Consider the following 15,576-nt stretch of genomic DNA (forward strand, 5'->3'; position numbering starts at 1 on the left):
CTGAAATGCACCAACTTTTAGTTTGACACAATTCTTTTTTTTTTTTAAGATATTGTTTATTTGACAGAGAGAGACACAGTGAGAGAGGGAACACAAGCAAGGGGAGTGGGGAGAGGGAGAAGCAGACTCCTGGCTAAGCAGGGAGCCTGATGTGGGGCTCGATCCCAGGACCCTGGGATCATGACCTGAGCTGAAGGCAGATGCTTAACAACTGAGCCACCCAGGCGCCCCAGTCTGACACAATTCTTAATGTGATTAAAAGGATACAAAAATTTTCCAGGTAATCAAAATAAAATAAATAAGGCATAAGCACTTAAATAAGCATAAAAACCAACCTAGGTAATTTTGAAATATATGAGTTCTTTCAATATGTCTCTATAACTCACATAAAATATCTGCCTGTACAAAAATTATCTAGACCAGAATAAAATTTAACCAGATTTAAAAACCAGGCAGGTACTTAATATCTGTAAAAGCTATTGAAAAGAATTAAGCACAAAAGGACTGTAATAAGACATCAATAGCACTAAGTAGCTTTGGAAAAACAGATTGATAGGTTTCTAAAATTCTACTGGTGTCGAGGGAGGTCTATTTTCGTGTGATAACTATTTTTGTTCAATATCACCAAATTTCAATTTATAGCAAAACTAATACATTCAATTCAGCTGCCCCCTTCACAAATACAAATCTATTTTAAATATCATGGTCACATTTATGTAAACATCTGGAAGAGTTGGACAAAACATCTCTGTCGTTCACCAGCCCCAACACTTTAAAAAACAGAATTCTTTCTTAGCCATCTCATTCTGTTGCATTGTTTGACAACGTGAAAACCAGTGGCATAAAAATTAACTCCAGTAAGACAAATGATTGAATCCAGCCTTGTTATTTAAATCTATGTTTTCCCAACTTTCTCTCAAAGCCAAACCTCAAATTCAAGAAAGTATGGCAATAAGTTTTAGAGCACGAAAAAAGTTGGGGCATGATTACAAAACCAACTTGTAAAATATAATTACAAAAGGTTACAAAAATGCTATCTCAAACATCTTTACTGGTGTCAATTGCGTAAACTCTCTCATGCAACATATGTCATTCAGAATAAAGAGGAAGGAACAGCATTTTTAACACCAACTCCATTTAGGAAATTGGATATCAAATACTCCCATCTTCAGGAGTTAAGATTATTCACTTAAAATATTTTATTCTATTTGCCTTACTTATCAAAATGAAGCACAAAGAATAAAAATGTACAATGGAAAACCAATTACCTTATTTTAACAGAAATTAAGGACCTGTGTAATATATAAGCATCCTATGTTATCTCATTTAAACTATCTACTAACAACAGCAGGAAAAAGGGTCGTAATCTTACCAATGAATTTCTGAGGCATTGAGCTTTTTCGTTTTGCCACATTGCTTGCTAATCTGTCCAGAACGAGAGCTCTTTCACTTCCCATCTCTGCTTTGATGTGTCTTGCCTCCACACTTGCTGGTTTGGAAAAATGTAAAAAGAAGAGGGAAAAGAACACAGTGGTAAATGATGGAGAAAAAGGAAATAAACTGGAAGGAAAAGTGTTAGAGGTCTGATGCACACTCTGTTGTTACCTGTTATTACTGCTCAGAGTCTTGCTTGGGGTACCTGCTGTGGTCAGTGAAGCCAGCACCAGGGCACGTTCAAATCTTGCAGTCTTTGCTGAGATGGGAAAGCCCGACCCATCCCCAACCCGTATCTTCATTAGCAAGAGGAAGTATTAAATAAACAGCCTGGACGTGGTTGGTTGCAAAAAGATAGATAGATGGAGATCTTCTAACCCCCGATCAGCCTTCTTTCTGATTCTGAGTAACTGCGTGTGACACCTGCAGACTGATATAATTCTTCTTAACAACTTAAAAAAAAAAAAGTATGGTGCCCCAGATTTACTGCTCTGTTTATGTTAATAGCACTTTTGAAAATAGATACCCTTACCCAGACAGCAAGAAATCTACTCAGTGATTTGTGTATTGAAATTCTGAGTGGTTTTTTTTCTTTTCTTTTCTTTTTTTCCAGCATGTTCCTTTCAGTTCCTATCTTTTAAATTCTATTTCTCTGGGCTCTGCATTATCTGTTTCATATGCTCCTCACATTTCAAAATTGTCTCAGCTAAAATTTCCCTGAGCAACACTTCTGTCTTGAAATTAAAGAGCAATTTGTATAATGCATCTTTATTATATTTCTAATGAACAATGTGAATAAAAACTGCCTAACAATATGGTCTAGTTGTTAATCCACAAACAGACCTTTAAGTGGTTTAGGCCTGTGGTTCTCGGACCTGCCTGAACATTAGAATCAATCTCTCTGCAGAGAATGTAAGAAACACCTATGCCCAGGTTCTCCTTCAGATCCTGAAATCAGGATCTCTGGTGTAGGCATCTAGGCAACAGTATTTTTAAAGCTCTCCAGATGATTTTAAAATGCAGCCAGAATTGGAAATCACTAGAATATATAAATAGTACCAACATCTAGTCAACTAAATAGTACACTAGAATAAATAGAGTATAATTTACCCTGGTACAGCAGGCAGTAGTCAGTAAGAGTCCCAAGCCTAAAGTTCAAAGAGATACCAGCTGCTTATCTAAATGTAAGGCTTTAAACTTGAGCACATGATGCTAGCCCAAGCTACAGATCAGCAAACTTTTCTGTTAAGGGCCAGGTAGTAAATATTTAAACTTTGTGGGACACATATAGTCTCTGTTCCATATGCTTTGGTTTTTCCCCCAACCCACTACCCTTTAAAAATGTAAAAACCTCTGTACACAGTCTGCTGGCTGCATTTGGCCCAAGGTCACAATTTGCTCATTCCTGTCCTACACATTCATACTGTGTTACTACAAACACCTCTCTCTGTTTTATCATAAACATTTCAGCAGGTCCAAACTAAAATGATGTATCCATACATTTCCAACATCTCTAAGGAAGAAGAATTGAAATTAGCTTAAGAGACTAGAGTAAAAAGCAAATGACGGTTGCAGAACAGATTTTACCCCCCAAATATATGCATAAATTTAGGGAAGGTCAGTGCTTATTCTGTAGTTGAAGAGTTTGCTGTGTGAAGAGATTCTAATATACAGAAATAATGTCACAAATTCCCTGGTCCTCTCAGACATTCAGTACCATAAACTGACATGCCCAGAGAGAAAAAAAACTGGCCACCTCTGCAAGTAAACAAGAGAAAAACCTCCAGGACAAAACTGTCAAGTAAGAAAACCTGTCAGGGCAAGAAAACTAGAGCCAAATTAGAAATAGAGAATTCAAAATATTAAGTATGTTTCATTTTATTATTAGCAGGTTTTTGTTTGTGTTACCAGTCATTGTACAATAAATTTATAAAGCTCAGGGTTTTTAAAATTCAGGAATAAAATGAAATCTGGCTCCAAAAAGGATTAAGAGGACAATGACCATATTTACTAGACTTTGGGAGTTTCTTGTCAAACGTAATTATATGCTCCAAAGAAATAAGTCCCAGCCTCCAGTTTCAGTTATTAACAATACTATTTGTGTAAATGAAAACAATAAAGGTCAGAATAGGGGGCCTGGGCAGCTTTTGGGGCTGGTGGTAAAGCACTATCACTTTGGCTGACCGGCTGTTGGCAAATAATGGGCACTTTAGCGACAGGACACTTTGCTATTAAGTGAAGTGGGTCAAATTCTGTCCAGCACAGGGATAGGTTTAAATGACCAAACAGGAAACTATTATATATATTATTTCCTTTCACACAAACCACCACCAGATGTGGCACTACCCAGAGCCCCAAGAGCAGAGAGATTAAAGACAAAGGCCTGGGATTTGAAATCAGTTCCTGAGGCTGTTACAAGGAGGCTTTTTCTTAGAATCATCTGAGAGGCAGTTAAGTGGTGCTTTGACTGGGAACAGTCATTCTGGTTTGAGCAACTTTGAGAGGATTAAATCCAGGTAACCCCCCCCCCCCCCGCCGCCCCCACCCTGTCCCTCCCCCTCAACCCTGTATTATTATCAGAAAGATTTACAGGGAAATGAGAATGGAAAACAGTCCTGTGGGAATTTTTAAGTCCATCACCATTTTACCACTATTCATATTGGTGTCTTCAGTCACTCCTCTAATGGGTCAGTCATCCCCCAGAGATCTGTCCCTTCAGCCCCAGGACTCACCCCAAGCATTATGTCACCAGCCTACTTTTCCCATTCAGCTCTCTGCAGTCACTGTCTACATTTTACCAAGTCACTATCAATTACCACTAGCAGCTTTCTGAGGACACATACTCAATATCCTCTATATTCAGGAGGATGCTAGAGCGGGGATACATGACCTAAATAACGTAATGAGGGCATGTCACTAAATGGCAACTTTCCGAGATAACATCACCTTTTATCCCTGGTTACTCACCAAGCTCGTCTTGACAGTCATTTCTAGATAAATCTTACTCTGTAAAACAGTGGCCAAATGCCTGACATTTAAAAAGATTACATTCTTAAGTGTTTGGATGGACAGATAATTGGGGGCATAGGTGGAGACTTTCCCATCTCCACAACTCTGGTTAGAGCCAACAAAATCCTCTGAGGCGAACTGAGAGGACTTCCCCCCACCCCCACCCCTGTCCCTGGCTTGTTCACTCAAAATATCAACTCCAAGATCCCATCCGTCATTGGACATGTAAACACACTATAGAGATTAAGTTCATCTTTACCAAGTTAACCATTTTCTAATTGGCAAGTTAGTCAAAGGCTCCAACTTCAACAGAATGTGCTGTACCCTTCTTTCCCCAAACCGCTGGTCTTTTGCCCTTGCAGTGGCTGGACGGCTTGCTGTCTAATACCCTTACTCGGGCACGCTTTACAACACAAGGAAATGCTCTGGAGTTAGAGGGTCTCTTGGGATTACAAATTTAGGCGGTACTCTGAAAAGCAAACAAAGAGGACCACTGCCTTTTGGTCCTCTGCTTCAACTTGAAGACCCCACTGTCTATTTATATAGTCTAGACTTGTTATCTTGCCACATCATGTCTCAAAAATGTAAGTGGAGGGAAACCAGTTTGGCAAGATAGTAAGGGGACAAGATAATGGGTTTTAAATGATGAAATAGGAAATCCGTTCCTGGGTGGTGTTTGGCAGTTTTAATGTTGCAAGGGGTGGGTGTGGGGAATACGGGATAGTGGCAAAGAGCAATTTACACACTTGGTTCATAAGTGAGCCTAGGAGGAGGGCTGTAACTCTGGATCAATTCCCCTTCAGGTCACTTGCCTACTACATAGTAGGCGTACCAATTTTCATTAGCAAAATGATTTTAAAGACACGTTGAAGATATAAATAATAAAACTAATATGAAGTCATAATTACAGAACAGGTTTCTATCTTTCATCTCCACACAAGTCTTAATTGTCTGGTTTTCAGTTAACTATTTCCATGATGCAATTCCTATCTCTCTCTTTTTTTTTAAAGATTTTATTTATTTGACAGAGAGAGACACAGCGAGAGAGGGAACACAAGCAGGGGGAGTGGGAGAGGGAGAAGCAGGCTTCTCGCCGAGCAGGGAGCCGGATGCGGGGCTCGATCCCAGGACCCTGAGATCATGACCTGAGCCTAAGGCAGACGCTTAACGACTGAGCCACCCAGGCGCCCCGATGCAATTCCTATCTCAAAGTGACTGCAGATTTAACCATGTAATTGGTTGTGTTTTTGTGTTTGTTCAGAATCTTTCATTAGATCTTGAAGTGTTAAATGGAGCTCAACAGGAGGCATTGCTTCCTGTCTCTTCTCTGGTGTGGTCAGTCGGTAGCGAATGGACAGTGGAACAAAGGGGTGTGATTGTGTAATGAGAATTGTCTGACAAAAGACTGCTATCAAAGACTGAGGCAGGTTCTAACAAGAAAGTTACATAAAACTGTTGCCTTTTTGAGCAAGTAGAATAAATACTACCTGTAAGATGTTATCACTTTTTAAAAAAGAAAAATCAGTTGGGAAAAGCAACTTTTAATAACTTTTTCATTGGTCTGCTACTTGGCAAAAAATGTAAGTTTATTCGAAAATTCTCATGCTTGTATTGGCTCAGCTGAAACAATGAGCGTGAAGATAAAAGGCTGTGACTCAAAGATTCACAAATAAATACAATTATTCAATTACTTTAAAAATCTTGTTATTGCTAGAACTCATTGTCATACAAAAAAAGGTCCCACTCCAAGTACTCATAATTTGTGTGAAATGAGGCTAAATGAATTTCTATGCCAGATGTTAGTCCCTTTCTGGAATAAGGATCAAGCTAATGAGAAAACAGAATCTGTGCTCTTCTCTATTTATTCTTCTTTTCATATATATACTCCATTAAGACAGCAGAATTGGAGTATCTTGATGATGTAGCAATATCACATTTGCCTCTATTAGACCTTTGTAGTTTATTGACAGATCAAGTGCCCATTGCCTTGTTGGATTGTGAGTTCTCCAAGGGTAGGGGCTAAACTTTCACTCATTTTTATGAACAGCTCTGCCACAGCTCTGGCACATAGAGAATCCAACAAATGTTATCTGAATAAAATAAAAATGATTAGTAAGGCCAGAAGTCCTGTTACCCAAGATGGCGTTCTTTTGTTGACTGTTCAGTCTAAGGCCTTTTTTTCTGTTTTGCTTCCATAAAGACCTGCTTACTCAAAGCTTGGGTCTTATACTAGGCTGCACTTCAATCTACAATAAACACTTGATGAATAAAGTGGCACATCCACAGTAGCAATGGAGTATCATCTCTTTAAAAGCTAGGGATGAAGGGATAAGATGTACCACTGGTGATACTATGTTGGTTAGGTTCAGAATGGAACATGATATCCAGACTGGGACTCCTAATTATAAGAAGGAAACAGAAATGAAAACCATATAGGGAGCAGTGGCAGTAATTAAAGGATTGATGTGTGTGAATTAAACATTCTTTAAATTTTGGGGGCACCTGGCTGGCTCACTCAGAAGAGCCTGTGACTCTTGGTCTCGGGGTCATGGGTTGGAGCCTCACGTTGGGTGTAGAGGTTCTAAAAAAAATAATAGACTAAAAAAACCACATTCTTTACATTTTGGATTTCAGGAAAAATCATGGGAACTATTTGAAATACAAAAAAGTAATATATTGACTGACATGCAGTTTTTTATACTTGACTAAACTGTGACTTTATACATTTTATAACATGAAACCACCATTACAAAATATTTGTTTTAAACAACAACAAAAAAATCAAAACTTGCTGACTTAGTTAACCCTTTATTTTTTTGCTGAGACTTAAAATATGTTGCACGCATCCATCAAACCACCCTATGAAATGCAAATTAACTCAACCTCTGTATTTCAGCATTTCCTGAATCACCTTAAACCACTGAAGATAGCTAAAATATTTCTTTGATATTTTCCTAATTTGAAATTCCTAAAAAAAAGGTTATGGGGATGGGAAATAAGGTGGTTAACCTTACTTTAAAATAAATAATTTTGTGGGCGCCTGGGTGGCTCAGATGGTTAAGCGTCTGCCTTCGGCTCAGGTCATGATCCCGGGGTCCTGGGATCGAGTCCCGCATCGGGCTCCCCGCTCAGTGGGAAGCCTGCTTCTCCCTCTGCTTCTCTCTCTCTCTCTCTCTCTCTCTGTCTCTGCCTCTCATGAATAAATAAATTTAAATAAAAAAAAATAAAAAAAAAATAAATAATTTTGAACTTACTACTCATAGAGGATAGTATATTATTTTCCCCCTACTTCCAAGAGAATCAAGAAACACATATATGCATATGTGTGTGTCTACTAGTACATGTGCTACTATATTTCTTTCACTAACCAGATAATATATAACCTTAAAAAATAGCTAATCAAGCCATATTTTCCCAAAGTGGAAAAAAACCCAAATGTCTATTAACTGATGAACAGATTTGTTTTAAATGTAGTAAATCCGTATAATGGAATATTAGTTGGCCATAAAAAGGAATGAAGCACTCATATATGCTACAACATGGATGAACCCTGAAAATATGCTAAGTGAAAGAAGCCAAACATAAAAGACCACATATTGTATGATTCTATTTACGTGAAATGTTCAGAATAGGCAAATCCACAGAGACAGAGGGTAGATCAAGGGCTGAAGAGAGGTGGAATGGGGAATGACTGCTAATGCGTACAACGTCTTTTGAGGGTGATGAAAATGTTATAGAATTAGTGGTGATGGTTGTATAACTTTATGGATATAGTAAAAACTGAATTGTACACTTTAAAAGGTAAATTTTATGGTAAGTGAATTATATTGCAGTGAGTGAATTTTTGAAAATAAAAGAAATATAGCTAATCATGAAGACAACAAAAGTTCCAGTGCTTTTTAAGCAAGTCACTGAATTTTTTATGAGTTTCAATTTTCTCACCTCTAAAATGAGGTGGTAGGATTAGATGCTCTCTTTAACCTTCTAGCTTTAAATATTAATAATGCTATTTGGAATATAATAGATTTTCATAACCTGGGAATGTCTCACAGTAAGAGCTCTATCTGTTGCAAACATTTCTCTTTAGAAATAAGGAGGAAATCCAACTCCTTGATAAAACCAAAGATGCCATCAGGATAAAAAGCAGAAGCAGTGCAAACCAACGGAATTCAGTTAGCCAGCTCCTAACACCATAAAATAAACTTTATCTAAAACAAAATTTCCTCTCACTCAAAATAGGTACAGCTAAGCTACTAATGATTTCCACTCCATTTTTCCTGAGTTTCACATTATTTCTTTCATATTTTTGTAATCTTTCTGCTTTAGAATGTTCAAACCATTCAACTGCACCTACTGCTGGCAAGCACCAAATCCCCTGAGGATTTGATACTCTGAATATGCAACTGGTTCAATTAACCAAATAAAAACGTCAGACAACCCAAGCTGCAGAACCAGAATGATGGTCAACTGGATGGGACAAAGGACAACTGCAAAGATGTGACACAAAGAAGTTTCATGCTGTTTCAACTGAAGAATGAGAAAGAAAGAAAACCACAACTGATATATGGAAAAGCATCTAGTGTTTCAACCAATTGGCCCTAGGCAAATAATTCAAAACACTGAATAAAATATGAAATTCCTGAAGCCAAAGATAAGCATCACAATAAATCATATGAGTAGATAAGTATATGATTTGAGGGCTTTGGGCAAAGAAAATCCTTGTAGTTTTTTTTTTTTAAGATATTTATTTATGAGAGAGAGAGAGAGAGAAAGCATGAGCAGGGGGAGGGTCAGAGGGAGAGGGAGAAGGAGACTTGCCACTGAGCAGAGAGCCTGATGCGGGACTGGATCTCAGGACCCCGAGATCATGACCTGAGCCAAAGGCAGACGCTTAAACAACTGAGCCACCCAGGCACTCCAAAAAATCCTTGTAGTTTTAACTGACTCTGCCCTCAGCCACCCCTCAACCTGCTCTACTCTGAATTGCTCTTTCAGGGAATAGCAACTGCATCCTTCATCACATCCCACATCAATCTGTTAGGAAATCCTGTTGGCTCTACCTTTAAAATGTATAGAGGGGCGACTGGGTGCCTCAGTCGTTAAGCATCTGCCTTCGGCTCAGGTCATGATCCCAGGGTCCTGGGATCGATCCCTGCATCGGGCTCCCTGCTCTGCGGGAAGCCTGCTTCTCCCTCTCCCACTCCCCCTGCTTGTGTTCCCTCTCTTGCTGTGTGTCTCTCTCTGTCAAATAAATAAATAAAATCTTTTAAAAAAATCAATAAAATGTATAGAGAATTAGAACATTTCTCACCACCTCTACCACTACCCAAGACATAATTTTCTCCTACTTGAATGGGAGATGCAATGGCTTTCTAACTAGACTTTCCAATTCCCAATCTTGCTGCAAATAAAATCTCTTCTCTACAGCAAGTAAAGTGATTCTTTAAATGAGAAGTCCAATCATGTCACCTCTCAGCTCAAAACCCTTTGAAGATCTTCAATTTCACTCAGAGTAAAAACCAGCCTTTATAATGGCCAACAAGGCTTGATAAGATCTCGTTTCCCATTTCCTTTCCAGCCTCATGTTCCCTTACCCACTCTTGCTCCAGCCACACAGGACTATTTATACTTCTTCAAACTCAAGTCCCAGGATCTTTGCACTTGCTATTTCCTAGTTCTCTGCAGGGCTTTCTCCTCAGCCCTTTAAGTCTGTTAAAATGTCACCTCCCTGACTCACTTTCTGCCCCCAGGACCTGCTTCATTTTGCTTAATAGTACTTACTACCTTCTAATATACTGTATATGTTACATATTTACTTTGCTTATAGTCTGTCTTTCCCCATTAAAATATAAACTATGAGCGCAGTTTTGTTTTTTTGTTTTTTTGTTTTTTTTAACACTACTGTCTTCCACCACCTAGAAAAGTAGATGCTTGCTACGTGTACGTAGAACGAGTGTTGCATGAACTCACCAGTCTCACCCAGGTCCGTGCTCTGGAGAAATGTACGGCAGCGCTCCTTGTGCTCCTCAAGGGAACTTCTCTGCTTGTAACTCCTTCCACAAAACTCACATTTATAGGGTTTCTCAACTATAAAGAGAGCACAAAGGTGACCCTCAGGGATTACAGAACAAATGGTGTCTTGGGGCTCTGTGCAAACTGTCCTTTAGGAATGAGTCTGCCGAGAGAAGCCAGGGTATTTGGATACTTTTGCAGCTATATTATTTTTAAATTTAGTAAACTGAAATAAGGTGATAGTCTTCGACTGATTGTTATGTTAGCATTTTCTTCAAAAGGAAAGCCTCCTTTCACATATGAAAGGATTTGGATTTAATGATTATCATTGAGCACAGTGTTTTGGCTCCAGATTCAATATTGTTTCTTTAGGAAAAAAGCTGTTTTTTTCCTCAAGGAGGTTAGTGTGGCTTAAAAATGAAATAGAGAGAGATCCCTTAGTTTGTGACATCCATCTCGTTGTAAGTAAAGAATGCTGGGAGTTAGACATTCAGCCAGAAACTGATGGACTTTTCAGAGCAATGACATAGTTGGATAAATTTAGCTTATCCTGTCCAAGTGGCTATAGTGAAGTCTGGGCTAAATCAATAAAAACTGAGCTAATTATAAGTAATAACTTCAACTCTGTGTGCAGGGCTGGCCTTTCTGATTGTTGATAAAATGTACCCTATGAGTATGTCACAGTTTTAGGAACTGAGATTTTTATTTTCTAATCCTGTTGCTCTGTTTAAAACAGAGTTTTGGGACTTAAAGTACTACAAGATCCTCTGGAATCCCAAATTAAAATAAATGCTGGTTTGCTAGGGCTAAAATTGTTAAGTTTTCTGCATAAATTTGGGTCCTCTAGAATCTATCTAAAAAGTGACCACTATGTTTGGATCTTACTTGAAAAAAGCAACAGAAGAGAACTATTCTAATTTTTTGGACCAAACTCATCCTTAATTCATTACTTTGAACAATGAACTGTAAAAGAAACCCTTCTTGTACCACTTACGATCTCTCATGGTGGGTTTTGCTGGGACTGACTTGTTTAATCCTTAGTCTCTGAATTGTGACCAGTTGTGGGTTTGGGGCTGGGTTTTAGTCAAAGGAGTACGTGGATTGACATAAAAACAAACCTTTTTTTTCTTCAATTAAAAAGTTTGTCAGATAACATCAAGAACATGAGGTCCCAAATTTGAAAATAAACTCAGTTTTATTTTTCTAGGAGGGAAATTCTAAATGTTGAAAAAAGTTTTATTATCTTGCTTAGTTAAAATAAAGAGTAAAACATCAAGACGAACATAGTTCTTCTTTTATGAATTCTTTTGCTGTTCATCTTCTAGAGATTAAAAATAAACAGGCTGATCAAGAAGAAAGTCAGGTTTAAGAAATTTAGCCCATGTGCACCTAAAACCAATACAATGTTCTATTGTCAATTATATCTCAATTTAAAAATTTTTAGCCCAGAATGGCCAAAGGGAACCCTCTGACAATGATTTATGCTCTGTTTACATTTTTACATAACTTACAGACTGTACATCATTTGCTTGTCCAGACTTCTGAATGAAAAATGTGTCCGTGTGTTTTTTAGGAAAATAATGTCTTAATAAAGCTTACCATAAGAAAATACTGATGACTATAATTTTTTCACAAAAATTCAAAAGGCATTTTTATAGAGCAGGCTTTTCCTGTCTGACTGTCTTGTTCTCTAGGGGAGCAAGGATGGTAAGGAGATGATCATCCCCATTGAGCCAGACGGAGAGCAATTAATGCCTTAATGGAAGTGTAATTAGCCCTAGAGGTCTCTGCTGTTGTAACCCTTCAGAACAGGAATGACGGATTAAAACCTCCGTACTTAACTCTTTCTAGTTTCCTCAATGGGCACCATGGAACACACATTTACTAGATATGGAAGGCTCATTGCTCTCACTTACCAGAATGTGTCCTAAGGTGACCCGTGAGTGCGTCTCTTCTCTGGCATGCATAGTTGCAGAGGTGACACTTAAAAGGTTTTTTCCCCTGTGTGCAGTTTAATGTGGCGGAGGAGGTTACCTTTCTGAGTAAAAGATGCCCCACACTGATTACACTGGAATGGGCGTTCACCTTTAAAAAGGACAAAAAGGAGACTTCTGATCACCCAGCAAGTGGCAAAGCATATGCACAGATTAGACGCCTATGGCAAAAGCTCATCTTTTAGATAGTATCTGTTCATATCATATTGGGATCAGCTGGGAGCTATATTTCAAGGCAAGTGTAAGACTTACTTCTGGAAATCTTCCCAGTAGAAGAGAAAAAGCATTCATCTAGCAAGGCCATTTTAGTTATGGTCTTGGATCAGAGCAAAAAAAAAAAAAAAAGAAAAGAAATAACATCCCCCACCCCACAAAAAAAAAAAACAAGAATAGCTCTGGAGTGCTTTCCAGATGTAAGTTTGTAACATTACTTAGCATTCTTTTTGAATATAATCTCAATCTGAGAAAACAGAATCACAGACTCAAATTCTAATAAGGTATGAAGGGCCAGAAATGCTTCTCTTTTAAAGTTTTCATATTAGATGTCAGATGGAATCTATTGAGCTCATTGGGACTGTTGTGTTTGTATGCATTTCTATAGATTGGCTGTTTATTGTCCGAAGATAAAATTTTTAAACTGGTTATAAAAACTATGTGCTTTCATCTAACAAATTTGAACCCAATATAATAAGGAGGTCTGCTTTTTAAAAAGTTATGCAAAAATGGATGGACGATGCTAAAGAAGCATATCGCACAATTCAACTTCTACTTATTAACTGAAGAAAAATATTTGGCTGACCTAGAACACTGTGCTTACTACAGTATTTTTATTCATGGCATTTGCAATGTTTGCCAAAAGCATAGTAAAGCAGGAATAAAAATCACTGGGTAAATGAAAATGCAGAGAGGGAAAGATACATCAGAATTACAGCAAAAATCAATGAAAGTAATCAAAAGTCGTCCCAAATTTCACCATTTCATTTCTCACATGGCTGCATTAGGACAGTTTTCAGAAGAATGGATAAAGGAAACTATTTACCAGTATGGCTCCGCTTATGAACCATTAAGACATTGAAGCTAATGCAGGATAATCCACACACATCGCAGTTCATCTTGCCACTGGTTGGCCTGTTACTATCATACGAGACATGTCTTTCCAACTTAATGTTTTCATATTCATTATATTCTCTTGAATAGCTGTATGGAATTTCAGGCTCTTCTGCATTCCCCATGGGCTCTGGCTTTAAAATATTCTCATCCCTTTCACTGTATTCATCTTCACTTTCATCGAATTCATCTGCAGGGTAGAAAATGCAAGAAATGAACAATGATTGTATTTGGAGTTATCAAAGCAGCTCAGAGAGAGAGACCACAACTAACAAATACCAAAGGAAGCTAACATTATATTGTACATCTACAAAACAAGAGAACACTATTAGGATGAGCACTCATTATTTGAATTCAGAACCACCGTCAGTGGAGAAAACACACACACACACACACACAAACACAGATAACAGAGTTTTAGACCATCCAGAAAATGAGAGAGAACGGATTTAGCCGTGATGGCTCAAAGAGACCATGAAAAAAAAACATTTTGAGCAACTCTTCTCCAGTACTGGGGGAGAAGAAAGGTTCTCAGATTTAGTACCTTCTCTGGGTGGCTGCAGTTAAAAGGCAAGGTGGTGGAGCTCTTCGGTTTCAAGAAGAAAATATTGTTTAATCCTTCAAATGCATTCAATTTAAGCCACTAAGAGTGAGAGTTGAATAGTTAATATGGTTTTTCTGATTTTAAGCCATGCTTTGCCTCTTCCCCTTCCATGTATATGCACTGCTAAAATGACTCTTATCTCTCTGTTTTCTCTTGGAACTGATAACGAGACAACATTGTATATAGAGGAAGCTGGCTGTATTAGTGAAATACTGTTGAGAAAGATAAAAGGAGAAGTAATTCTTTAACATAATCTTCTAAGGAGTCACTTTCATTGACACAGGTAAATGGAGCTCAGCCTAAGCAAGGGGAAGCACACCTATACCCATGTTAGGGAGGGTGAAACTCAAGATCCTAGAACTGTAAGGACTGGACAGGAGAGGAGGACTGGCCCAAGTGAGTTGGCTGACCAGGTACTATTTTGAAAAGAGTTGCAACACTCTTAAGCTGAAGAACATAAGAAGTGAAGAAGGTAATTTATGTAGTGACACTAATAACACTTAAATATTTGCCTGATAAATCATAATAATATTTGCAAGGGATTTTTCATATATAAAATTAAAGCTGCATAAATGCTTACTTTGCCAACAGTTGTTCTTAGAAATTGGAAGTTATGCTTCCTCGTGAGGATCATAAATCAGTGGAATTTTAGGGCTGGAAGAGATCCTCTAATCCAACCTTTTGGTTTTTCAGGTAAGAAAATCTGCCACCAGAGATCTTTTCAGTGATCTGTCCAAGGCTACATAGCCTGTTAATAGCAAATGTGTGATTAGAATGCTGAACTTGGATCTGACCTCACACACTGATGTAGAAAGTCTAGGTGGCTTCTTACTAATATATTCTGCTCTCCCATCAATGGTGTAGACATTAAAACCCAGAACACTCTGAAGAAAAGATATTTTAAAAAACTGCATCCCTTCCAAAAAAAACACCAGTAAGTGCAGCTCCTGTTGCCACATAGGAGGAAGTACAACTGCAGCTGTGCCTGCTTGCTACCTTCAACCTCAAGTTTTCCAATTTTCACTTCTATCAAGGTTACCTTTATCTATATTAACTGTGTTTGCTTAATAGAGCAAGACAGGGCCTAACCACCCAACCGAGGAGCCATTGCTGCAACACTGTTCCTCTGCTTCTCATCACGGTTCATGGTTCATAGCCTTTTACTCTTTGACTAGAAGAGGATGTAGGGCTGTAGGATCAGTCCAACATGTTTCAAATTTGCCCATTTAATGCATCTGGGTCACATATGAATCCATATTCATTTCCTACATGGAAAGAGGTTCATTCCCTTCTTTCCCTGGATAGGTCTCACCTGCTTTCAGATAGAATTTGTTTGCTTAAGAGGTTTTGTTTTTTTAAAAAAAAATTTTTAAGAGAAGGATGCACCTGAGGCTTGTACCCTCCTCCCTTCCTCCA

General features: G+C 38.2%; 1 protein-coding gene across 1 annotated transcript in view; it reads right to left on the minus strand.

The window, feature by feature from the left end:
* IKZF3 (IKAROS family zinc finger 3) overlaps positions 1-15,576 on the minus strand; it is an 87,869-nt gene that overhangs the window by 16,134 nt on the left and 56,159 nt on the right. Inside the window, 5 exon segments of the mRNA XM_027626601.2 lie at positions 1,373-1,489; positions 10,414-10,530; positions 12,372-12,450; positions 12,452-12,540; positions 13,489-13,746. Coding sequence (XP_027482402.2) covers positions 1,373-1,489; positions 10,414-10,530; positions 12,372-12,450; positions 12,452-12,540; positions 13,489-13,746 — 660 coding nt within the window.

Source organism: Zalophus californianus, chromosome 16, assembly GCF_009762305.2.
Source record: "Zalophus californianus isolate mZalCal1 chromosome 16, mZalCal1.pri.v2, whole genome shotgun sequence".
Lineage (NCBI taxonomy): Eukaryota > Metazoa > Chordata > Mammalia > Carnivora > Otariidae > Zalophus > Zalophus californianus.